This window comes from Cariama cristata, unplaced genomic scaffold (assembly GCF_000690535.1).
Source record: "Cariama cristata isolate BGI_N322 unplaced genomic scaffold, ASM69053v1 scaffold89, whole genome shotgun sequence".
NCBI lineage: Eukaryota > Metazoa > Chordata > Aves > Cariamiformes > Cariamidae > Cariama > Cariama cristata.
Window position 1 is genome coordinate 1,418 of NW_009634995.1, and position 27,181 is coordinate 28,598.

The following is a 27,181-nucleotide window of genomic DNA, read 5'->3' on the forward strand; positions in this document are numbered from 1 at the left end:
ATGGCGGGCGGGAGCTGGTACTGGACCGTGGCAGGAGGGTGCTGCTGCTGTGCACGAGACCTTGCGGGCGTGGTAGGACTCTGCCCTTTGGATGCTGCAGCAAGGGAAACTGCTGCATTGCTTCAGTCTGACTGACTAGGGGAGAAGTTGGCACTTCCCAGTCCCTGTCTGGGAACTTAGCTTTTTTTTTTTTTTTAATTTATGTATTTATTTTTGGCTGCTTACAAAAGGAAGTACAGTCCTATCTCATCGCAGCATGAATTGAAACCTTAGCACTCAGCACACCAGCTCTGCTGCCCGTGCCTAAACCTCACGTACTGCTGTAAAAGCCCTTGTGAAGATGCAGCTTTTCTTATCTACGCTTACTCAGAGGGCAGACAGAATTGGCATGTTCTATGAGGAATCTTTTAAAACTCCTTTTTCTGCCTTTTTTTTCCAGGATAAAATTCAGTCCCCCCGCTGCCTTTTCAACAGGAACGTGTGCATTTTCATTGTGCAAAATCCAAACCACCAAACAATAGTAATGGGAGTATTATTTTTACACTGAGGTTAAAACCAGGTACTTCTGTCCAACTCTGAGGTTGTATTTTAACATAGTTTACTCAGCTGAAGGATGTAAAATATTCTCCCTCTTCTCCAAAGTGCTGGGTACCCGTACCTCACTAGCATCATTAGGAGCCCTGGGTTTCCAGCTCCTCCAAAAACTAGACCCTGGAGGCACTGGATCGGTATGTTTGAATGGTTGTTTGCGTGCGTGTGGTTTCTTGCACCAGGCCAGAGCATCTTTCAACATACAAATTTCGGCATCCCGGAACAATCCCAGTCGTGCTTGGGTCAAGCACTGCAGCCAACTGGTCTCTCGTGGGAGGCAAGCAAAGTCATCTGCTTATTTTGATGGAGTGGGCAGGTACTCCATGCTCAAAATGAATATGGTCATGCTGGAACAGGGTGAAATTAAATCAGATGGCTCACTTTATTAATTTCTTCCCTTCCTAAGGGAAAGGACAATGTGGCTGACAAAGCTAAGCTTCTGGGCTTTTGGGTCACCTTGCGCTCCTTTTCTCCTCTGCTGACATCATGTGTTGTTTTGTCCTTGGGTTAGAAGCTACTGTTTCTAGATTTTCTTCCAATCCAGATTTGAGTGTGTATGGTGGGAGTGGTTGGTGGATGATAGTGTGGGGGAACATACTGTGTTGAAAGGTCACATGCTGTGTTCATTTCGCAGGGCCAAAGATAAGATTTAGCACAAATCACCTTTCAGCTTAACTCTTGACTGCAGACCTTGTCAGAGTAATCACTATATTTGTGTTTATGCAGACACCTGTAGTATTTTGGGGCGAGAACGAGGGCACTGCATGGTACAAAGGAATAGTTGTGGGTACTGGTGTGGTTTAGTGCTCAGCCCTGAGTCACAACGACCAGCTTCTGCCTCCAGCTGTGTCACTACCGTGTGGTGTGACCTTGGCATAGGCTGTAAGCTGACTGTGCAGGGATTGCATCTTCTTGATTAATAGCCTTGCTCAGAGTTATATCCCCTTGATTTGACAGCACAAATAAGTCTTTATTAGCCTGGTAGCAGCGTGGAGTCCTGGCTCAGAAAAGGAGCACAATCCATTCCTGCCTTGGGAACCATCGGCACAATTAATTATATTTGGATTGCAGTGTAAAAATTGCCAGTAAGGCAGAGACGCTCAGGCCTACAAACATCGCGTAAGTTTAATTAAAAGGATGATTTTAAGCAGCTTTGGGCACAGATACTTTATATGTCTCTGTTGGTTTCTATCACTGCCTCAATAATGAATTGTCAATGAGTTCAAATGAAATGAGCTTTCATTCTGCGTGGCATAAAGCTCTCAAAGGGGGAGAGGTAACTGCTTCTGAAAAGGGTTTTAGTAGCATGTAAAATAGGGATGAAAAAAGGGAAGTTTCTCCCTTCCTGGGTGTTCATAGGATGGAGATCACAAATGCAGCCTTTTCAGGAATGAGCCTTCACCAAGCCATCGTCGGTACGGAGGATGGCTGTGCTCCAGCCACGTGTCCAGGCGCCCAAAGGGTCTCTTGTGAGCCTTTACCTAGAAGGTGGCTAAGCCCTTTGCTGGACTGGGGCAAGCAAGCTCAGCATTTTGCAGATGGGGCCCTGGCTTTTGCAGCATTTCAGTGTGTCGGAGAAAGTGTTGTGGATATTCTTTTGACCTCCATATTAAGCTCTCAAATTTTCCCAGAGAACTGGGCAGAGTGAAATACAGTCCTAGAAAGGGAGCAATTAATTAAGCGGCTCTGTGCCGCCTTCTGGGTCAACCCCAGCAGTGCCTGTGAACTGCATAAATGCACCCAGGCTTGTTGTCCAGAGCTCTGATCTGGGTGAAGCTGACTGCAAAGGGACTCGTTTCAAAGCCTCTCTTGTGCTCTTTGGTAGCACGTACAAGGACAGTGTTACAGACGTTCCTGCTCTGCCTGTAATGGCTATGGAAAAGGACTCGACAGATTATTGGGCTGGCTTCTCCCCCGATGTGTGTGCTTTTGTTGGAGATGAGGAATCAACACTGCTGATTTATTTTTTTTTTTTTTTTTAAAGACTCTTGAGTGCCCACAACCCCAGCTGACCTAGGCACTTTTGGAGACTTAGCCAGATTTTTGAAGTTATTTTTAAATGCTGGAAGTCTTGCAGAGGTCTGGGAATGTTTAATGATTGATTATTTGCATCGTAGAGCATAGGAGTCGCAGCCCTGGACTGAGGCTCCATTGTGCTAGGTGCTGAATGCACACAGAACAAAATGACTGGTTTTGCCCTCGGAACCATGAAATTGGAGCAGAGTAAGCTCCCATCCCTCTTTTCTAATATATTTATACACGCTCAGTGTGATACAGCAGTATATCAAATCACGAGTATGTTTTTTAATAGCAGATCAAGTACAAATAAAGGTCAGATTTGTGTAGCGTGCATTTGCTTAATATCTTGAATGGCAGAGCACAGTAAACAGTATGTGAATGCCTGGATGAAAAATAAGTTGTTCACGCTTGGAGTTGATAACAGTGACTGTATGTATTTTTAGCTGTGTTTCTCTGTTATGTCCAGGCCTCTGGTCGGTGCTGCGTTGCCATTACACTTACTGCGCTCCTTTGATTGCTTTGCCAGCATGACATCTGGCTAGTTTCCCTTTGCCAGGGTCCCAGGATCATGGTGAAGTTCTCACAGTTATTTGTATCTATCTTTTCCCTTTACAGTTAGCCTGAGAAATGAATGATTCCTCCTCTCCCTACAGATGTGGGTTTATTTTGGGGTTTGGTTTTCTTTTTTTAATGCCTTCTTCCAAGGGGCAGGCAGGCAAATTCAGCCCTACACCAGTGATGTTAGGTTCTCTACGGGCTATCACAAAACCCTTACCCCTGCTGTTGTTGAGCACCTTGGGTTGGTCCGTGAAGTTGCGTGTTAATTGTTTGTTTTGTAAATGTAGGTGGTGCTTGGTGTACAAGTTAGAGAAGTTTGGTCCCAACAGGATGCCTAGAGCTGAGAAAAGACTGAAACTGGTTCCTGTAGGAGTTGTTCTGCATTTGTCCTTCCCAAAAGCTTTGTCTCGGGCACAGAGAGGCTTTATTCTTGCAGCACAAAATCGATGTGTGGCTGTGAAGTGTTTGACCACAGTTGACATCTTGGAGCACTAAGAGGTTTATTTATTTAGTTATTTATTATTACTTTTATGTATTTTGCATTCAGCAAGCCCCTTGGAATATAAGTAACTAGTTGTCATGCTTGGGCTGCTATTCAGTAGGAAATAAGTACAGTTCAGAGTGCTCATAGTAGCTTGCTTTGCTGGAGACTGTCATCTGCCCTGGTAACCTACAGTAACTGATGTGTTGGTGCCCGTGCCTGGACAGCCGCTGAGAAATGTGCCTTTTGCTGAAGCCAGACTGTTACTCTGTGGGACAGGATCTCCTGCTAGCCAGCTGGTATCACACTTCAGTCTTAAGTGTTACTTTGAGGACTTCATGTCAGCGAGAAATTAGAGACCTGCACATCAAACCAAGCAGACCAGAGTGGGTACTTCAGCAATTGCAAGCCTTTCAAAATATTTTTGTCTTGTGTCCAGTCCTGGACAGTCATAATGTGAACTTGTGACTAAACTCATTTATTTAGGGAAAATTCTTTCTTTAACTGAAGAGCCTCGAATTGAAAGATTTTAGTAAAAGCCTGAAACGTGGACACAGGTAGCACAAGAACCTGCGTCTCCTGGTTCCCGCTGCAGGCCAACCTCCGTGGTGTGGCAAGCGAAAGTTTTTGACCAGTTCTGCCTTAAACATTGAATGATTTTGGCGGAGTGACTCATTGTTTCATAGTTGTTGTTTGTATTGCTATAGCAGTTGAGGCTCTTAAGCTTTGGATCCAAGACCTTGTTGTGCCAGGTGCTGTAGGAACATGGGAAAAAAAAAAACAAAAAGGCCTTGTAAGGAAGAACATGAGTTTCTGTATGACCGAAGACAACAGATGGCTACAGATGGGAGAGCACAAGGAACTGATGAGATAATACTGACCTGTGCAGTGAGTAATAGTCTTCATACATCACTTATGTAAACATTGCTGAGGTTTTATAGACACTATAGCAAAGGGCAGTTTGAAGGAGGATGATCAAGTGACAGCAGAAGTTTACAGTAACATCATAGCAAGCGAGAAAAGCAGCAGAGGGAAAAGATGTATGCAGAGAAACGGTGCTTGAGGAGAGATGTTTGCTGCAAAATCTGGTTAGTGTCGTAGATGCTGTGGTCATGTACGAGAGAGTGCAGGTACAGGAGCAAAGTAGAGACAGCAAGTGTATTTGTTGGAGCAGGGAAAGCAGAGCCTGTGGGGAAAAGAAACCTACAGGCAGGCTATGTATTCAGAGTCTTGACCCTGGAACTTTCTTCTGGTGTGTTTACTACTAGCAACTCAAGGAAAAGGAAGTGTTGTTTCTTTGGATCGTAACCTTTAACCATCATGTGACATGAGGGAACAGATGAGTGAAGCAGAATGTATGTGTTCCTTTATTTCCAGTGCAGATGCTTCCATAAGGGGCAAAGGAAAAACGCTGCTTTTTGTAGCGTTGTTTATTTAAACTTCAGTTTAACAAAATTAGCCTGTGCAGAAACTTCAGTGAACATCCTCTTTAAGTTGAAAGCTTGCAGAGCAAGATGCAAGTCAAATGCCAACCCCAGTAATTAGCACGCATCCTTTCATGAGTGTTAAACTGTGCTTAATCTCTACTGATCGGGTTCTTTTTCTGCTACACACTGTCTACAGCTAAAAATAGTGTCAAGTTAAAGATGTACCAAAGATAGCAGCTGCCCAGTCCGTGGTTTTTCTGGAGCAGCTTGATCTCTCAGTGATCATGGTTTGCTTCTCATGTAGCATGAGGGGAAACACAGCTGTCACAGCATCTGTTCAGGAAGCTCTTGCTGGCTTGAGGATGTCCAGAAGCCCAAGTGCTCATAGCCCACAGTATAAAAGGTATTGCTTGGAGTGCAGCTTCCCCATGGTAAAAATAAAACTTTTAAAGGTGTGTTGCTGTTTGATAGGAAGATTTCTTACGAAGGAAGTGGAGAATCAAGTTTGCTTTTGTATCCTGTGTAACTCAGCATGATGTGACTGCAGAACAAGAGAGGATGTGTTTAAATAGACACACACCCCCCAGAAGGTTACTGGAGGAATAGCTTCGTAATAGGAAATGCATTGGTTGCTTTGGCACAAAATGATATCCCAGATGTGTTTTCTGCAGTGGGCACCCCTTTTAGCTGAACCATTTTTAGCTGTGTGGAAGGTGCCCAGTCCTTTAGCTCAAAGGCTCTTTTGGCAATAAACTTTGGTCTTGCCACTAGATGGGGACTGCAAGCCATACACCGTACATCCATCCTGCTGGGCTTCACCACCCGCCTCTCAGTGCTAACACCAGCCCAGCAACTCCAGCAGCAGGACCTTCTCTGCTCTGTTGAGCTCTGGGGTGTCACAGCACCCATAAAGGTCAGACCTTGCAGCCAAACAAACGTGAAGGGACATGGACGAGGGGAGCCTGACTGGTATGATGTCCAGGTGCTTCTCCAGTGATCTGGTTCTGCAGAATATCATTTTTTTATTCCCACACAGCTACAAAAAGTGTCCTGAGCATGAATGGTGCTCAGTGAAAGCTGAATAGGGTTTGTGCAACCTCCCTGAGTCATGGAGAGGAGTGAATAAACTCTCTCCATGCCTGGATGAAGGAACGTAACAGCAGCATACCCAGAAGTGCCATTAAACTGGTCAAAGATGAAATGGAAACATGAATGCTTCTAGATCCTGGGAGAAAAGTGGGGGCTCTAAGTATAACAGCATCAGTTATGTGCTGGGCCTGACCTACCTGTTTCTTGTCGCCTTGCAGGGCTTTTACCCATGTGTTCACCTTCGGCCCAACGTTCCGAGCAGAAAACTCACAGAGTCGTCGGCACCTGGCAGAGTTCTATATGGTGGAGGCTGAGCTGTCCTTCACTGAAAGCCTCCAAGACATCATGCAGGTGGGCACTCCAACAGGTTCCAGAACTTCTTCCTCCTGCCTGAGCTGTGCTCTCTGCCCTCAACTGAGGTCGCAGCTCTTCTTGCCCTCTATGAGCCAGGTAGAGATTGTATAGGGACTTCCCAAGGATCAGGGCTTGCTCAGCAGAGGTGAGGCCCCAGAGGGGATTTGGAAGGGAAGATAGAGGTGCGATCACAGCCCTCATCTGAATGGGAGGTTGAACAGTTGCTGTACTGCCAGGAAATGTGCAAATGTGCTTGACTGGTGCTAATGAAAGTGGCGCTCTACCCTTCAAAGCCTTCAGCATCTCTTCAGTGAATCTGAGCAGTATTTATGCAGTGTGTCCCATGGTGTGCTCTGTAAAGAGCTCCTTGAAACCTGCATTGAGATCTCAAGTAGAAACAACAGTTCCTGGCATACACTATTCACTGTGGCTTTAGCAGAACACAAAGAAATCCTTAGTCAGCTAGCTTTTGATTTTTCAGGATTGACCTCTCAGTTGCAGTTTAACCACATGACGGATGCTAATGCATCTTACTAGTCTCAGCATAAGCCAGCTTATGCCTAGTAGGACTTGTGAGTAAACATCCACACGCGTTCCCATATATCAGATAAGGTCCTTGGACAGCTGTTGGAGAAACAACCTTAAAAAGACCTGAGGCACTGGCTACAGATCTATAAAATAACATCCAGGTGGTGGTTTCCTCAGCCTGGATCATATATGGTCTGCTGAGTCAGTATGGCCTGACCACAGAGCTGACATACGCTGTCTCATATGTGTGCTGCTTCTGCATCTTGGATGTCTGGATGGCACTGAGCTGTGTGGCCTGACCAGTTGGGAATCTCTGTGCCCCATCATTAACAGCATCCTGCTCTTTCTTTTCTCTCTCCTTTTCTCCAGAACAACTTTGTGTTTTCTTAGAGCATAGCATATGTATATGTTTATGCCTTACTTCCTGAGCCTCCTGTTTCTCTAGGTAATTGGGAGCTGATTGAAATCTTCACTGCTTTTGTCTGGTATAATAAGCAGAGTCTTCTGTTAAGTGGTGTTTTGAACCCTTGAACACAGCATGAACATATCTGTACTCTTATGCCGAGAACACTAATTTCTTGGCTTTTGAAGTATAGGCAGCCACTTCAGACAATTCAGAGAACTAGATTTGAGAACTGTTCTGGAATGAGTAGGGCTTTTATTTGTAGAAAAAAGGAACTTCCCCCCTTGGCTTGGCTTTTTTTGTTGCTAAACATCTTGTGAAGTCTCAGCTTGTGCTCTCCTCTTTCACTTCTTCCCTCTGTCCCAAAGTCTTTGACAAGCATCTTCACCTATAACGTAAAGTCTCCTAGCAGCCATCATTTTGCATTCCTCATAATTAGTCTACATTGCAACATGCTTACTTTTGTGATGTTCTCATTTGCAGAAGTGGAGTTCCTGCTCTGTTTATTTTAAAATCATTGGGCAATCACTCTTAAAAAAAAAAAAAACAAAACAAACCCCAAAACTGACAGCTGCTCTAAAGCCTGAGTTAAGTTTCCTTTTCCCCACATAACTGACCTAAATTCAGCATTCTCTCGTGTATCTGCCTGTTGGGCAGTTTGGCTGTCGTCATCTGCAAGTTCTTTGTTCGGTGCAAAACGCCGAGTTGAAAGCCTTGGGGGCTCTTGGCCAGGATTAGCATCTGAACTTTGTCCTCACATAAAGAGCTGGATTGTTTAAAATTTATTTTTAAAATTGCTATTCAACATTTGGACTGAATACCTCTAGCTTCAGCAAGTTAGTGCGCTGGGAATGCTCAACTTCTTCAGGGACATCTTGAAGTATTTGCTTATACGCTATTAAAGAAGAACCTTGCTACAAAGATGTACATGTTTACCGTTCACTGATGAGGCTTGAGATCTTTCTCTCAGCCAAAGCTCCAAAAGAAACAGAGCTGTCCTTACAAAATAAAAGGAAAAAGAATTAATAACAAAGTTGCATGTATTTGGGAGCAAAGTACCTGAGATCTTGGAGCAACACCCTTTTTTCCCCCACTGTAATTGCACAGAGTAATGCTCAGTTGTTCCTAAATTAGTAGCACAGTTCTTATGAAGTCTCATGCGTCTTGATCATCTAAATTTCTGTTCTGTGCCAAAACGTGTTTTAGTGCTACAAAGAAGCTTAAACTCCCACAATACTGGTTTCGCAATACTTTCTGTGGAAAGTCCCATTTGCTCAGTGCAGTACTGTGCACTGCATGGCTGCGTGGTAGCATCGCTACTTTAGTGTACAGGGTATATGTAAGTGTATCTAAGGAGAACTCTTTGTGGCTTCTTTCCATAAGAGCCTAGTCAAGAAGTTGAGGCAAGTTGCCCCAAGGCACTCTTCCTCCAAACTGGATGAGAAAGAGAGGGAGTTAGAAGAAGGTCAGGTAAGACAGTGGAAGTGATCCAATTTGTATGTAAAGGTCTGGACTCACTAGAACCATCGCCCCTCCAGTCTATGAATTGGAGGTCCAAGGTCTCCAGTCTCATCTGTCCTCTGATTTGCTTGCTGTCACCCTATCCCTCTGTCTTCAGTGCTGTGTCATGTAGCCGTATTTGTAGGTCATTATCTTCTATTTTTTGTTCCACTGTCTTGGCAGTGCAGTGGACTTAAAGGATCCCACTTCACTTGTGACACTAATGGGATCTCAAAGAGGCCATGTGATGCATTCATTATTGAATTTCATCAAATGCACATACAAAACCACGCTAAAAAACCCCAAACATTATTTAGGCTGTAAAGTTAGGAAATGCCAGAAGGAAGTTTTCCTGAGTGCATTTTTGGGAGTTTATGCATAGTGTTAGTCTTCCTTAACAAGATCACATCCAAGCACCACTGTCTCTTTAAGAGATGGAGAATAAATCTCTAAGATGGAGAATACAATTTAACACACAGTATTTGAGCTCTGTCCTGAGGGCAGAAGTATTGTCTTCCACCGGTTATGTACTTCATCAAAATTAATTTGCTGTCATTACAGCCCAGTGACATGGAGCATTATTACTTCCATTTTACAGAAGGGAATTCAGGCATGAAATGAAATCAACAGTAGCACTGATTTTGGGTGTCATTTTCAGGGACCTTGGGTCTGAAACATAGGTGTGGTTTGATTTCCAGAATAGTTTGCACTCAGAGTACTCTGTCTTCAGTGCCAAGGCTAAGACAGCTGGGCAAATCTGACTGCAGTCTCAAGGGAACAAACTCTGGGAATCACATGGGAAAAGTTTGCTCTAAGTGGCTTGTGCAGCACTCTTTAGGGACATAGGGATATCTGCAGGGCTATACGCTCCTTCCCTGAAGTGGCATCCAGCTGCCATAGCTGAGGCTCTTTCCATTTTCTAACTTCCGTCAGTACTTATTGTTCAGCCTTGATGGCCAGTGAAGCAGTGGTCAGAGAAGAGTCTCCTTCTTTTCATAACATCATCTCTCCAGAGTGGGTTCGGAGCTGTTGGTTATATAGCTGAGAGAGGAGACTTTATGACCAAGATCAGATGCGAATCTCTCCTCTGTGTGTGTGTATATGTGCACACACGTACGGTGTATATGACAAGCATGAAGGCAAGAAATAGTGGTCCACTTGGTGAATGTTTCATATGTAAATACCCTGTGATCTACACTGCATCCATATGCATGCCCTAGGTAAATACATAAACAAAAATCCTACTGGCAGATCTTGTGACTTTTCTGAAAGTTTCTTATGTAATAAGGATGATGATTTGAACCCTTCTTTTAGTGCACAGCACCTTCAGTTGCTGCTGCTGACATTTACTGCTGTTCTGTTGATGATTTCCTCTGTTTCAGCTCTGGTCGTAATTTTATTTGGGAAGAGGATAAGTTGCAGTATGAAAAGATCCAAGTTAAAATTAAACAATACACTTGGGAACTGCTCCTAATCAAAATTGGACAGTTAACCATTAAGTTCCACAGCAACATGGGGGAAGGCCAAGACTGATACTGCTGCACTTCTCTGAAAGGTGAAAATCAAGAGAGAAGGCTGGGGGAGGGATGAGGGAGATGGGAAAACTTTTACCTCTGTCCTCCTCACCTGCCCTCCTACCAGCACAATTTCTATGTTTCTATTATGAAGCAACCAAATTGATGGGCTCTTGGACATCAGGAATCCCACCTCTGAGGTGAGCTACTTGCTGTGATTCCAATGTTTTTTTCCCTGCATAAGTCTCCTATCAAAAATGTTTCTTTCAGGATACATTCAAACCAATCACTTTGCCTTTATCTCCAGCTCACATTTTCCCTCAAACCAGTAAGCCAGTGGTTATGCTTCTCTGCTTGTTTTTCATATAGCCTACTTTCCAGTCCTTCATGATACTATCTACTTAAAGCCATAACTTCGCAGTTTGAGAGTTCCCCCCACCCCCCCGCCCCTTTTTTCCCTCCACTGTTCGTGCCTAGTACACATTTGGCACAAGTAAGAGTAAAAGCAGTGAGGAGGCCAATGCGTGACCCACATGTCAGTCTTCTTTGCCAGGGTAAAACCTCAGTCTCAAACCTGGAAATATTTCTCAGATTGTTTTTCCCATACCACCCACATCTTTTTTCCACAAGAGGAAGCTGCTTATGTTGAATGCTGTGGGAACCTAATTGTTACTTTATCGCACAGTGAGGAAAAAAAGTCCTAATTAAACAACATGCTTTTCTGAAACCAGATGATACTTTCATTTTCTAGAAAGAGGAAGCTTAATGTAAAATCCCTTTGTCTCCGCCTGGTGAAACCAGATGAATTGCCAAGAAGTTTTCTAATTTCATTTGCATAAGCCTTTTTCTAGCTACTTTGAAGAAAGTTCAAAGCTGACTGCTTATTTGCCACTCAGCAAAAAAGCTTTTCATTTCCTCTGTGTTTGAGTACCAGTAGGGGTAAAACTGTTCATCTGCATATGATAATGCTGTTCCTTTATTTGGATCTTCCCTTTTTAAAAAGAGGGCTCAGATTGATGCAGGAGTCTGGAGGCTGTTTGACTCCAGAGGAGTCAAAATGGACTGATTTACCAGCTTCTCTAGGCTGGTGGGATGGCAGAGGTTGTTCATCTGCGTGGAGCAGTGTTTCATCAGTTTGGGACAGATGATGAAGTATGTTCTTCTAAACATAAGAGTTTGAACAATGTGCCTTAAATTTTGTCTTGGCTATATCAGTAGCCCAGCTGCTTCTTTTCTGTGCCTTTTGTTCCTCTTACCCCGCAAGGTCTGGTTCCTTGCAAGGCAGAGACTTGCTTCTTCCTCAGATCTGCTGACTGAACGTCAGGTTCATCTTTTCACAGTCTCCTCTGGGCTTTGCGGTGTCTGGGGAGTGCTAGTCACCTAGATATCATTGGTGAATACTTAGCTTCTCTCAGCTCTGCAGTTAATTAAGCAGTTGTTATGCTCACGGAAAAAAACGGGACTGTACCGAGACTTTCAGAGGTGCTTTTTATCGGGAAAAACCTAGTCCCATCCCAGGCTGAGATGATGTGCAGCCTAGCTGCGTTGCTCTGTTCCATACAGAGGAGATGAGAATAAGGAGATTTTGAAGAAGAGTTGGGATTGTCAGTACTACACAGGTATCAACTACCTGCTTTGTGCAGGCATAAGACTACGAGGAGTCATGGGAACTCTTAATTTGCACAACAGCAAGTGTCTTGAATGGTCTGCTTTGCTTAACCAAAAGAGAAAATTACTCTTAAAACAGGTTACTCAAAATGTAGTGGCATCCCACGTGCAGGCTGTTTTTGTTTAGAACCAAAATGACATTTTAATTTCTTCATGGATGAAGCCCATTTTACTGGGTAAGTATATCCAAATTGGACGATAATGTAATTTAGTTAATCCATGTTAGTTTTGGGAAATGAAACCACATCTCTTCTTAGTTTCTCAAACCTCCCTGCATTGATGTGCCCTCTGATCTCTCTAGCTGGGATCTGCTTGATGGGCTGACTCTACACAGTACACATTTATTCTCTTCTTCTTTAGTTCTGTCTCTTCTGACAGCAAAGCACAAAACCAGAATTGCTCCTTACAGGACAGACACCTCACTAATAATTAAACTGAGACCAGTCACCACAAATTGTTGTAATGCGTGTGCTTGTGGCTGACCAGGGCTGCTGCTTGAATATTTTAGCTGTGCTTTTATTTCACTGGAGATACCTGACTGAAGATACTGAGGCCATCAGCAGACACTGAAGCCCTAAATCTATAGCAGAAATACAGGTTCCAGTCCTCTTCAACTACTGAGCAAATCTGCTAATTTAGGAACATTAGCAAGCTGGTACCCTCTTACACAGTCTGACCACACAGAAGGACAGAAGCTCTTTCTGTATCCTTTGGCTGATGTGTCCCGTGTTTTATTTATAGTCTGAGACATCTAAGCAGTGTTAATTTTTCACGCACTCTTGTTTTCTCTATTAGGTTATGGAAGATCTTTTCAAGACAGCAACAAGCACTGTACTCTCCAAATGTCCTCGTGATGTTGAGCTTTTTCATAAATACGTAGCTCCTGCCCAGAAGGTAATAAATGTGACAGGAAAGAGCTGCAATCCTGTTATGCATTCTGGGGGCTCTTGGCTATAGGGAGGCTTAATTTTTTTTCTTCACCGTGTTGTCCTGTGTTAACAAACTGTGAAGAGCTAAAAGTCAGCCTGAGGTCAATGGAGAGAGGACACAGCCTTCTGTAGCTGGTAGCAAGTGTGATAGAACTGTAGCTGTCACGTCATCTAGCAGACTCTGAATCATCAGCTCAAATAATCAGGTACCCTTTTAGCACTGAATGGCTGGGAGTGGATTTTCACCCGTATCTAGATCACAATGCAGACCTACAAATTAAAACTTAGAGGGAGATAGCTTTTCTGGGCCCCTGAACTCTTAAGAGTAACTTTACATTTTTATTTTTTCTTGTTTTGACCAAGGACAGATTGGAACAAATGTTGAAGAACAAATTTGTGACGTAAGTACTTCTATTTAGAAATGATCTGGAAGAGGGGTTTTGGGAAAAGAGTTCCTATTTTGTATATGTTCTTTTTCTTTCCCAACTCATTGTCTTCTGGGTTAGCATAATGTCTCCAAAAGACCATGAATTACAGTTCCCTTTGTTCACCAGTTGCCCTTTCATCTCTGCATGAAACTGGCATCTGAATCTGCTGGCCTTTGTCTTTTGCTTCCCTTGACAAGATCCTCTTTCTGTAAGGGTATCCTCCTTTCAGCATGTACCTGCACAGTGGTTTGCTCACTGTCTTGTATGATTTTGGCTGTGGTGCTTTGCCTTCCTTCACACTTCCACTCTAGCAGCTCCCTTTTTACAAAACTATTTTTTGATATTTAAAAATCGCAGTTGGTTTTCTATTATGGATTGCTTGTGCAACTCCTTTTCCCAGTTCTCTGTGCGCTAAAGATCTGAAGGGTTTTGGTTTCCTTCCTCGGCCCCCACGAATACTTCGTCTTCCCTACTCTTGCCTGTCTCTTCAAATAGGGGTGCTCTTCATTCATCCCACAGAACGTGGTAGGGCTGCTCAGCCCTGCACTGGTTTTCCTGTTAAGCAGCTACAGTCACGCTTGGTCAACAGGATCATGAGAGATCCTCCCTGTGCCTCGAGCCTGCATAAGCACCATGGGAGACCTTGGTGAAGTCACTGTCTCTCCGTTTCAGTCCCTCTGTCCTTGGACCTAACTGATATCCCTGAGAGGACAGGGTTGCACTCAGCTTCTCCCATCGTCCAAGGAAAAAGAGAGTGGGTCAGCCCGTCTCTCTCTCCCTTTCTATCCCTCTCTTCATCAACTGCTGAAAAAAACTTACACACATCACTCACATGCATTGAACCTGTGCCAGTGATAGACCTCATTTGGACCATGGCCTCACGTAACCCAAACACATGGAGCGGTGTATTCCTTCTTGAGGTATTTCCTCCAGAAACCTTCCCTATGTTAGTGAAACCTTGTAGCTGGGTGTAAAGAGCTCATGCTCTTTACGTAATTTGGTTTATAATTGGATTTAGCCAATAATAGAGAGAGAGGAAATTATTGTGATCAGGTTATTCTTTCTTTTCTCACCCACAACATTTGCTTGGTTTGTGGAAAACTTGTCAGCAAAAGTATCTTCCATTGAGTCTTGATTTCCAGTTATCAAACCTGCTGCATCTTTCACTGAGCTTTTTCTGTTTGCTCTGCCATGGTGCTGTTCTTTTTTACTGGTGGAAGGCAGTGGAGAATCTGCTCTCAGATCTGTCAGAAGAGTAGAGAAACATTGCTGCAAATAAATCTCATGATTTTTGCAAAGTAAACTGAAAATGTTTGAGCTACAAGCCCATTGCATTCTGGGCTGTTATTTTTACCAAACACCATCCTGAAGGCTAAAGCTGTGTTGTTGAAGCTATGCCAATGCGCGCACATTGTTTTCTTAAAAAAAAAAATAATCCACAAATTGAAGCAATTATCTGCAGAGCTCACTTCTGACTAAAATGCAACATTGCAATAATGCAAAAGTGTCTTGAGAGCTTGACACTTCCTGCCCTGCATGTAGCTGAAGCACAGGAAAACACGGGGTTCTTGCCATATAAAGTGGGGTTTGGTTTCTGTCCAAAGAAGTGTTGCTGGGAAGTCTGACATGACAGCACAAGTTGGCATGGTGGTGGGGAAATGCCTCCTTAATTTTCCAGTGTGGCACTTTGCCAGAAAACTTTCTTGTTATTCCTTTCGTAGTTATCTTAAAGACTTTTTTTTTTTTTTCCTCTTGCAGAATTTCCTACAATGAAGCAGTGGAAATTTTGAAGCAAGCTTCTCAAACTTTCACTTTCAAGCCAGAGGTAGGTAGTTGCCTGGTGGCTTGTCCCTGTGCCTGTTCCTGTGCACAACCAACCTGAACTTTGTAGATCTCCTTTCTCTCTTTCTGATACCATAAGAGTTGTTGGTTTGCACAGGTTATCTGCCTCCTGGAATGTTTGCTCAGTTGTAACCCAGGTAAGACTTTTGCCCTCTCGGGTTGAAATGGGCGCAATATAAGGAGTGAGATCTGTAGCAGAAGAACATGTAACATTTGCAAGGAAGTGATGAGTTTGCTGTTGAAGGACCAAGGCTTTAGCAAAGGCACTTCTCTTTCCTGTATGCGAGTGCCGAGCGTGTTGTGGATTCAGTAACAATCATCTAAGGAGAGTTGCTGCAATGGTCCTCAAATAAAGGAATGATATTAGGGTAGCACCAGAAGTTTGACAAGGACTAATTATCCAAAACCATGTTAAAATACCGTGTAATTCAGATGTAGGTAAAGGGAGTCCCTTGTCTTTCCAAAGCATAGTTGTTGACTGGGAAAAAGAATCACATGCTAGTCTTTCTAACATTGTTAGATTACAGTTTTCTGAAAATCATATTTTGCCCAATTTCAAACGTGCAGAGAACAGTAGGGAAGAGCATTCATGGTGGTGCTCATCTCCTATATATACTGATTAATCTTTATCTCATTCTGATGCTTCAAGGAAGATAACCCTCTGGCTGAAGCCACCTTTGTAGCCAGCTGGGTGACTGTCTCATCTCTGTGTACAAGTGAGTGTAGAACCTCAAATCCTGTATCTCTACTTCTTCATCTGTGGCAGCAAACTCGGAGTATTTTCGGATGAGGAGAGTCTGCAGAATATCTGTTCCTCTTCCACTCCCTGAATATTCTTTGCACATCCTGTAGTGGACTGGAGGTCTCTAGTTATAAAACCACAGAATTTATAACATCACTGGAAGAAAGGAGAAGTGAAGGGCATTGCAAATGTCCAAGGTTTCTGATAACAAAGAATTGGTTAATAGGATGCTGGGTTTTCTTAAGTGAGAGTTAATGTAGCATATAACAGGACACAGCAGGGGAGAGAGTGGTCAGCTTAGCAAAACTACTTTCTGTATACCAAAGGTAATACTGAAATAAGGCTGGTTTGCTGGGTTGAGTAAGCTGACTTTGGATAGGTGCCTATTTCCCTTAAGCTATGTGGAGTGTGGTTTTGGGGCTTTTTTGGGTTGTTTGGGTTTTTTTCTGATTTGATACCGGATGCTTGCGCTTGATGCAGAGATGATCTGACCCTGTTCTGTGAAAGTTAAACCATATTATTTTCATTGCTTTGCTCTGCCTTAAAACTCGTGAAACTCTGTCTGCTTAGCAGATTTTCCCAGTGCCCTGTGTGAGAAGTTGCTGTGCTTGGTTTCATGTTATTCAAAGCTGCACATTTCTGCTATGCAGGGATGTTGCTGTGCCTCTTGCCACAGGCAAGATGCATCAAAGCAGGATCCCAGGTCCCTTTTGCTGTCTTTACAGTGGGGTTGTGACCTCCAAACAGAACATGAAAAGTACCTGGTGAAGCACTGTGGTGAGGTTCCCGTGTTTGTGATTAACTACCCATACGACCTCAAACCTTTCTACATGCGGGACAATGAAGATGGACCTCAACACACAGTGAGTCCATGGGTCACACTTCCACTGCTTTTTTGCCTAGGCATGTGTCTTAGCATACTGACAGGTAGACAGATGCGGATAGTGTTCTGCTAGGCCTCCACTCAAGAAGTCCAAGATAAGATGTGACCATCAGGGTGATCCTGTCCAGTCTTTTTCCTGTTGTAGAAGAAATCCCCAAAGCAGGGACAACAGGAGGAGGAAGATTCAGGAACTGTATAGCATTAAGTTTTTGCTTAAGTCCCTTAAGGCGAGTTTGCCATAGTTTATTTCTTTTCCTGGTTAACTTCTGTGCTACTAGGTGAAATGCCTAGAATTACATGACTCCAAGCGGTCCATGATTCTCTTGTCATCCAAATGTAGCATCCATGTAATCCTCAAATAGCAGATGGGCACAACAAATAAGCTCTTTTTCCACAAGTCTTATGCTTTGAAGGTGTGATTTTCCAATTGAACTGAGACAATCTGAAGCATTGCTTCTGCTAAAAAGAGCAACTACACCACTGTGTGCCACTGTCACTTCGGTGGCTTTATTTCTGGCAACAGTTCAACTGTGAGATCAGAAAAATAACCTTAAAAAACAAAGCAGAGAAGACAGCCAGCCCAAACCTAACAGCATGAGTGGTAACACTGAGATCCTAACGTTTGGATCCAGCCCGTGAGCACCAGTGATCCATTGGTGCCATTACCACTAGAGTTGGCTCAAGGAATGGGGGTAGATGGGGGGCAAACACAAGTTACAGCATCAGAGCAGCTTAAACTCTAAGGGAATCTGGGCTTCAGGAAAGTTGCCCGTGTGTCTTTGCTTCCTTGTGAGCTGCTGTTGGGTACTTTATAGCCAGCACAGGCTTGCCTACATGCACGAGTTGTCACCAGAGTAACCTGGTGGGCTTCAGTTCACACCACCTGCTGTAGATGTCTTCAATCTGGAACATCGCTGCACTTGTTTAGGTTTTCTGTAGATTTACTAATGGTTATCATTGTAAAGTTCCCTCCCAGACTTCTCCTGTCAACAAGAGACTTTTCAAGCTTGTGCAAATATTTAACCTAAGTGTCTGGACTCTGGAAGAATTACAGTAGCTTTTTACAACCAACCATCAGTGTCAACTGTACTTCTGCCATACATTGTATGGCTATATGGCACGACTTAAATTAATTTTCTTTCTTTTAAGGTTGCAGCTGTTGATCTCCTTGTGCCAGGAATAGGGGAGTTGTGTGGAGGCAGCTTGAGAGAGGAGCGACTGCCCTTCCTCGAATCACGCTTACAGAGGTATGGAAAACCCACAGGTGCCAGGGGACTAGCCTGACCAAGAGGGTGTTTCAGCAGCCCTCGATGGTTGGCAAGACAGAGAAGTGAAAGGGCAGCTAATGGTATTTAAATGAAGCCTGTCTTTAAGAGATCTGTTTATCTGAGTAGGCGATTGAAAAGGGATGAAAAAGTTCTTGTGCTTCTGTTGTATGTGTGCAAACTGCCTCTCTGTTTTAGCTCATCAGAGAAGAAGAGTTTGTTTTATGCTAGGAGGCCAGGGTAGCAGAATACCTCAGCTCTGCTGGGACTATCTGGAACAGGGTCTGATGTGAGGCACTTTGACCTTGAGCCTTTTCTTCGCAGCTTTTGTGGCTGAGAGTGGATTGCAAAGGTGGAAGTTGTCACATAGACAGAGCTTAAATATATTTGTCATCACATTGTGTAATAGAGGAACTACAGTTTAGGTCAGAAGCTTTGCTAGCTGTGTGATGCAGCTGGCCTCAGTGGCATCATTTCAGAGAATATGGTTCTTTGCTAACAGTTTGGTGGGAGGCTTAACTGGAAGTGCCCGGGACCTGTATTGTGTCATACGGGCTCTTTCCCTACTGCTTTGATCTGGATCGTGTGACTTTGAGTAATTTTAGGCTAAATTCAGTGTCAGAATATCAGAGATGCTGTTTAGTTAACAATAATTGACATTATAGATGGGGTAATTCTCCATAGACAAATTACTCCCTGGATGCTGTCCAATTGTTCAAAAGAACCTTTCATAACTCAGATGAGTCCTTTTGGGCCAGTTGTACACTTGCACAAAGTAATTTTGGAGGAGGATTAATCCCAGAGTAACACCATTTGCACATTGGGAATGAATTTGTTGCTTAAATCAGCCACATGCTCACAGAGATATATCTAGTCAGTGGAGAAGAGCAAAATCCATTTCAATATAATGAATCCAAAAGGCACAGGACAATTTAAATCACCAGAACATTGGTTCTCAGTTTGTGGTGTAGAATGATATTATTCCCTGTGCTTCATGCTACTCTCCCTGTGAACTCCTGAAGCAGGCATGCTTCAGCTGAAGCAAAGTGCTATGTTGCCTGCTGCACTTTTTCACTTGAAATTTTTGCCAGTAAGATCTGGAGTCCACAGCCCTCAAGGTGTGGGGCTGGAGAAGGGGTCCACGTGGAGGTTGAAGCCAGACTCTCTTGTTTGTCAGTAAAGTCATAGGAAGTATTTCAAGCTACAAATGGGGTGTGTCTTCAATGACCTTAAAGTACAGCTCTGCATTGAAGATGACTTGGAAAAATAACACCTCTTTTCACATGTTTTTCTCAATTTTGAGTTCTCAGGATCTGATCTGCTAAGCCCTAATACTTCTAAATTATGCTTCCTGCAGACCCAGCATAACTAAGAGAGATAAAGAACAGGATTCTTGCCTCCTTACACGCATTTCATATAATAGCTCTCAAAGTCTCAGTCAGAGACAGCTGCAATGCACTGAAGCTGAGAGAACTGGTCTCTCTTTGCCTACAGTTTTCTGTTCATGTTCAGAGAAATGGAAAAACAACAATTTTGCTCTGGTTCTGTCAGGGCAGGAAAAGGAGGGTGCACTGGTGGCAATTAGAAAAATATGTATTTTATTTACTAGTTTTACAGAAGTTGACACACATTGATAAAGTTACGGGAGTTCAGTCGTTTTGTGTGCTCTGGAAGGGGAGCCACGTAGCCACACATGTGAAGAGATTTTGTCTCACTCATAAATGAGGTTGGTTGCATGTCATAATTTAATATGCAGGCCTGTACTCTCCAAACATTCACAAGTAGAGTTGACTGATATGCTTGAAGTTCAGAATATGCACAAGTCTTTGCATGAAGTTGGGATCAACCCTGTATGTTGACAAAGCAAACTTTGCATTTTAAGAAGCATGTTGGGAATCTGTTCAAGATTGTCTACGAATTACCAGAACTGACAGGCACTGATTATGTCTTCCCTTAATTTCCTGCCTTTCCTTTTTGGACTGAGTTTAGTCATCAGACCCTCTCTTTTCTTGTAGCATTCTCTTCCAGGAAAGTTCTTGTACGGATCTCCTCTGTTCTTTTACTTACAAGGGGATTTCTTTTTGTTCCACAGATTAGGACTCACAGATGCCTACCAATGGTAAGACACTGTCTTGGTCTGTCTGCAAGCTCTATTTCTTCTTTTGAGACTTTAAATAAATGTGTTGTGTTTTTTTTTTTTTTTGATCTTGTTCTTGAGGGGACATGTCTTGGCCCAGTTGCCCTGCCATCACTGCCAGTCTAAATGGAACAGCTAGTTCATTTAAATAAAGTTTAATCTACTGCTGCTTCGTTTATCTTCCCAATTTGTCCACTCACAGCACAGGTCATTTCTTTCAGGATTGCATGAAGTGGATAAATTTACAACCCATAATGATTTTTTGATATTAAATCATTAGGCTGTGTTTGAAGTTGAATAGATTCTCACTGCCATTGCATAAGATAAACAGGTTACAGAACCACAAGCAATTTGTGACCTTTAACAGCTCCATGAATAACTCCCTTTGCAATTGACAGGGCAATTGGGTTGAAAATCTTCCCTAACAAACTGGTTGAAGCAATTAAAACTGTCCTGCTAAGGAAACAGATCAACCTTTGAATTAATGGTTTAACCTATTAAAACGACAGAAGGATCTTAGTGTTCCTCTTGACAAGTGTTTCTTGGTATGTACTTTATCATAGCTACTGAGAGAGTGATAGTGCGGCGAATTTTAAATTTAGAAGAGTATATTCAAATACTCTGCCATATTTGGATTGATCATTAGGGAGGCTGCCTTGAAAAAAAGCAGAGTAAGTGTAGGATTCTTCACTCCCTTCTTCCCACAATATGAAATCGCTTAGGAACAGCCCAGTGCATGGCAGACCTTTACATCATACATTTGCAGACAGGGTGAATTAAATGTCTTCCTTTATTGTTTGCACTTATGGGCCAAGAATATACCATATCACTTCATCTGAGGGAAGGATTATCCTGAACAAGGATGGTCAGTTATGTGGTTAGATGCTGAGATATAGCCTGAGGAGGTCTGGTGTTCAGTGGCAGGGCCTTCCAGCACTAGTAAGACAGCACAGCCCTGCCTCCTGCTTCCCTCAGCAGAGAAGATGAAGATGTTGCCTGTCACCCATTTGCATTTTGACATGATACATAGCAATCACATTCTGGAAACTCCTTTCTCCTGTGATGTTGTTGTGGACACTCTTACTCTACTCCATCACAGATGATATAACTTCCCAGAGAAGATTAAAACTGTTGTTACACCATGCCATAGTAGGGTCTGGTGTCCTAGGAAGGTGCAGAGTAGGAGTAATCCTGGATGCTTCTGGACTACAGTCCAAAATCTGCCAGAAAACAGGTAGGTGGTTTGCCAGCATCCATCTTTTCAGTGAAGGTGGCAGGAGAGACTGAAATTAATCTCCTCCAATTTAGTGATTGAATTTAGTCTCCAAAGCTGGCTCACAAACTCCTTGAAGAACAGTGGAGTCATTCCTTTTTAAATATAGTATTTGCTGACTTTAGAATGGGCAGCTGTCTGAGATGTGATCCCTTTTGAAATCCCTTATATATTGCCTTATCTCTCTTTTTACTTGTTTTCTTCTCCCACTAAGCATGAGGATACTGTGGGGGCTGAATACTTCTGGGACAGCTTCAGGAGTGATTTGTTTGTGGGAAAATTGTTGGGCAAAGAGACAACCAATGATCTGAAATGCTGTTGTGTTTCTGCCCATTCCTACCTTTTAGAAAGCTTTGCAAAAAAGTAGATAAAGGGACATGGTCAAACTTCCCTGAATCTTCTTCAGTTCACTACATCTTTCCTGTTGTACAGGTTTCTTTCTGTAAAGAGTATGAGTTGGAGAAGTATTTGGCTTGATATTGCAGTTGTCTTATCTTATTTTCACACTCCTTCCTTTGAACTGTAGATAGAAAAAAGCTCAGTGCTGTAGATGATGATCTTGGCTAGACTGTGAGAGAGATCTGTGGAAGTGAAGTGGGAAAGTCGGGTAATCAGAGTTTTCTCTGGGAAGTCACTTGCTTTCTCTGTGCCTGGGGAGTATTAAGTATATTGCCTTGTAAACAGGGGACCTGATCCTATTTGCAGTCTCCAGGTGCCAGCTTAGCACAAGCAATAACCAAGCAAGTGCTTTGTAATGAACGTGTCCCCACTACCATCAGCTTGAGCAGCATTTCAGACAGTCTTTCTACATGTAAGGCACCCATTTCCTCATTCTGATTACCATCGTGCTCATCAGTGGAGAAGATGGCCTCATACTGAACCCTTTACAGTCCGGGTACCTTTCGGATCGTCTGGTCTAATGCTGGTGAAAGTACATTGTGGCAGAGCAGGTGTTATCTGCTGTCTTAGAATTGCTATGTTGTCTTGGCCTTGCACCTGCTCTACATGGAGAAGATTGTATTGGGCTCTTTAATTTCTAATTTTCTTTGAAGTTTGAATGTCAGAGTGTTCTGTTGGGTCCCTATGTGGCAAGGTAGAAAGGAGGAGTTGGACTTAAGGAACAGCAGCACTGGTGAGCCACTTGCAATCCATGGCCAGTGACAGTATTCATGTCATCCTTTAACCTCCTTCAGAGCACGGCAAAAACAGGTAGCCCATCACTGTCCTTGGCAGTGTCCTGGTCCTCTTACTCACAGAATCACAGACTGGTCAGGGTCGGAAGGGACTTCTGGAGATCATCCAGTCCAACCCTCCTGCCAAAGCAGGGTCACGTACAGCAAGTTGCATGGGAATGTGTCTAGGTGAGTTTTTAATATCTCCAAAGAAGGAGACTCTGCTTCCTCTCTGGGCAGCCTGTGCCAGTGCTCTGCCAACCTCAAAGTATAGAAGTTCTTCCTGATATTAAGATGAAACTTCCTGGTTTGGAGAGAAACCAGAGCGCTGTGCTGTGCCATACAGAGGCAAGCAGAAAGTCAGTGCTAAAGCCAGCCAAAACATGCCCAAACCCCACCCATGACAATGGGAGTGTTTTAGATTGACCTCCCTGAACGCTTTTTTTGTGAATTACCAAAAAGTTGTAGCAGAGCATAAGCAGCCTGAAACCAAAGACAGCATTTTACCCAGCATCAGAACCTGGCGATGCTTTGCATGTTTATTTCCCGAAACATTCAACAAAACAGTCTTTCAAATGTCATTTCACTGGTAGTTTTTCATTACCTTCATTTTTTTTCCTTTTTTTTCCAGTAGAATATTCAACTTCATGGACTGCAATATCTTTGTTCTTTCAACCTTACTTTTTTCAAACTGGCTGCAGAGGCTTCAGTATAACAAGGGGGTTACATAAAAGATCAAGATTATATTTGTTTTGAAAGGAGACCCGAAAAGAATACATTCTGCTTGTGAATGGTCAGTAAGAGAGCGCTGATCTTCATAGTGCCTTGCCATGCAACACAGGAGCTTGTGATGATGATAAAAGAGTATAGATTTTTAAAAGGATGAAAAGAAATGCTCTTCTAACTTGGCACATAACAAGCTCCTGGAATTCATTGCCGGGGGACGTTGTTGTAGCACATACTTTAGTAAGATTGAAATCTCTGAAGAGCTACCAGTCCTCCAGGTCCAGAACATGAGCTCCAGGGCTAGCTGGGGTTGCAGAAACTTATTTCCCCTGTGGAATAATGTTGCACAGTCCCCCCGTTGCCAATGAAGGGCTTAGCTCTCCTCTGAAGTATGAGCAACTAGGAGAAATAGCGAGACTAGTTCATAACTGGTTTTGAGGTGAGAAACATCCAGTGTCTGGAGACTATCGAATGAAGGAAAATCTCAGGGAGCATTTTCTAGCCTAAAAGAGAATTTTCTCTTCATTTGCAGGCAGTTACTTTTTCTTTCATCTGGGAAGAATGGAAAATTTCTCAATTCCTTTGCTTCTTCTAAGCACAGTCATCAGAAAGGATTCACAGTCTTGATCCTCAGCACATTTACTTCAATGGACTTTTTCCATTAACTTTAATGGGTTTTGTTTCGCTCCTTTTGCCAAAATGGCTTCCCAAAGTGCTTTGAGATCTACAGATGAAAGCCCTGCATAAGCAAGGGTAGAATTTATTATTATTGTTCATCTGGAAGAAGCTGAGTTATTTCATCTCCTTACAATGAAATGACTTTATAAACTCTGTTGCCAGCAAAAGGGGAGAAAAGATGCTAGGCTTAGTCTCAACTGTCTTTGCACAGGCTGAAATATGCTTATAGATGTCATCAGAAATGTTTGTGCTGTTGTTTATATTACTAGTTGCAACTAGAGTTGTCACCAGCTGGTTTGCCAACCCTCAGAACTACTGAACGGATACAGATTGATCTGCCACAGCCAGCACCCACATCCCTCATATTTACGAGGTCTTTCCCATTTCACAAGTCACCACCCTCAGCATCGGATCTGCCCATCATCGTCCTTGCAAACCCTGGAAAAGCTGCAAAGTGGAGCTCCCAGGGGGGCAGTTCCCAGTGTATTAGCAGAAACTCAAGTTCTTCTTAATGCAGTCTGTATGAAGTGGTTAGAGATGAAGACCACCATACTATTGCACAGCCTACCTGTTCATATCCTAAGCATAATCTTCGTCACAAGGTGTGGAGTGGATACAACAGAGCCTTAGCAAGCCAAGCTAACACCTAGCAGCACAGACAGAAAGCACAGGGGTTCTAGGGATCAGAAAACATGTGTCCCACTCTTGAGCCTGCTATTCAACTTGCAGTATAGGCATAACTGCGCTTTTTGTGTCAGTGCTAGTAGGAAGAGGTAAGAAGTTCTATGATTCTATCAAGTTCTGCTTCTCGTTTTGCTGCTTGGGCAAGGGGAGGGGAGGGGAAAAAACACTGGGGGAAAAAAACCCTGAAGATTGGATTGAGTGTAATAAATGGCTTCCCAAATTTTAACTACTGTTAAGGAACTACAAAGAAAAAGAAGATTTCATGGTATAAAAGGCATACTGTCAAACTGAGTCTGCCAGGGCAATCTCTTGCAGCTGTAGAATTTTTTGGAGAGTATTTTTATTTTGCAAGTAGAGGTGATCGCTGGCATTACTTTGGCTTCACTCTGTTAAAATCTAGTCTTCAAGCCAACAAAATTCTGAAGTCCAAGCAAGTACACTTATATATAAAATGTATATTTTACATATTAATATATATAAAAATACATACATACTCACAAATATACATTTGCCTTGCAGTTCATTAACAGTAGATAAAATTTGGGAAACCATTTATTACAATCAATCAAATCTTCATTTTTTTGCCATAGTGTTTTCCCCCCTGTACTCCACTGCCTAAGTAGTAAAACATATATATGCATTTATATTTAAGTGTACTTGATTTTTTTTTTTCAAACTGGGATGATAAAATATTCATACGCAAAGATTAGAAGGACATAATACATCTGGGGTCACTCAATCCCTTACTACTGCATTCATATAAAGAAGAATAACTTTGTGGCCTCAGCAAGCTCAGAAGTGGTCCCATAAATCAATAGAACCAATGAGGTGTTTTTCACTCCTATTAAAATAAAACTGTGGGTGACAATTTATAGCTGTAAATATAGTTCCTCTGTATCACATCAGCTACAGTCCAGCTGGGAAATGGGGAACTCAAAGAAGAACCATCATAATCTTGTTGACAGCCATATATTTGGAATATCTGCTTCCAAACATTTTCTGAATTTTCTGTGTACAGAACACAACAGGTGCTGTTCTCCAAAATGAAACGTCTTGTTCCAGATCTCATTTTTGGAGAAGTTATGTCCAAGATTTTTTGCTGACTTACTGTGGAAATAAATAAATCAGTCTGTAAGAGTGATTGGGGGAAAATTAACAAAAAGCCATCATAATTCCCCTTAAAGGAAAAAAAAATCTGAAGGAATATTCAGCTCACAACAAGACCAATTTAGGCTTCTGCAGAAATTGCTGGAAATGAAATGGCTTAGACTGTTGAAAAGAAGACAGAAAATGAAAGAACTTATTGTAGGGCAGATTTCAGCACCATCATGGCAAGGGGTAAACAAACCCAAGCAGGTAACTCCATCTCCGACAGTGGAGATGTTTTGTGATTCTGTAGGAACCTGGGTTTGTGCCTCTGCTTAGGAATATTTTAGATAGTAAAACTTACAAAGATGCTTTCAATATGAGCAGAGCTATGATGTTCAAGCTATTCTTTGTACCTAAATGAGTTCTTGCTCTATAACAAAACAGGTTCTAGCATATTGGCAAAGCATAGCTATGCTGGTTCAAACGCGTTTGCGCTTGGGGTTTCTGCTAATACAATTCTGCCTGTCAGGGAGCCGCACCTCTTCACACCCCTGACCAACGCCGGCTGTGTTGGCAGAAATCCATGGTGGTTAGGGTCAAAGGGAAGTAATTAAGATGGAAAACAAAACCCTAGATAAAAAGCTTGCTCTAATTACATCAGCATAACTGTGCTGCAAATGTAACTGTCTGTTTAAATTACAGGTATCTAGACCTCCGAAAATTCGGCTCAGTTCCTCATGGAGGCTTCGGAATGGGGTTTGAACGCTACCTGCAGTACATTTTGGGAGTTGACAATATCAAAGATGTCATTCCTTTCCCCAGGTTTTCTCATTCCTGTCTCCTTTAGCTCTGCAGTTGACTCGCATGGAGAAAACTACTGGTGTGACTATATGTATATAACATACTAGGATATGACTAAGTGTATTTTAGTGGGAAACCAAGATAACTTTTGTATCAGTGAAACTCTTGGTAAATTTAATACTGACTTATTGTAAACAATATGTGTTCGGTGAGATTATGGAAGCACACTGACAGTTAATTTGATAGCAGTTTGTGTCTTCAGTGCACTTCAGGAGTATTAATAAATCCCACTTAACTAAAGGGTTAAGATTCTCATGAGAGTAGTACAAGCCATGGAAGTACTGAATAAGCGTTGTTGGGGGTTTATGTGAAATATTAATAAGGAGGTGTGACCTAAAAT

At 42.7% G+C, this 27,181-nt stretch overlaps 1 protein-coding gene across 1 annotated transcript; it reads left to right on the top strand.

The window, feature by feature from the left end:
* Positions 1-27,181, top strand: NARS2 (asparaginyl-tRNA synthetase 2, mitochondrial (putative)). The gene is made up of 9 exons (XM_009707316.1): positions 1-17; positions 6,384-6,516; positions 12,928-13,026; positions 13,425-13,462; positions 15,248-15,314; positions 16,799-16,936; positions 18,106-18,203; positions 20,314-20,340; positions 26,683-27,181. Exons 1-9 carry the CDS (start codon positions 1-3, stop codon positions 26,825-26,827), a joined length of 762 nt encoding a protein of 253 aa, XP_009705618.1. The 3' UTR covers positions 26,828-27,181.

Bases quoted from the DNA above. Each gene is read 5' to 3' on its own strand.
- NARS2 (XM_009707316.1), top strand. The intron at 18,204-20,313 runs GTATGGAAAACC...TTTGTTCCACAG, and splicing joins CTCGAATCACGCTTACAGAG to ATTAGGACTCACAGATGCCT. The intron at 20,341-26,682 runs GTAAGACACTGT...TTTAAATTACAG, and splicing joins CTCACAGATGCCTACCAATG to GTATCTAGACCTCCGAAAAT.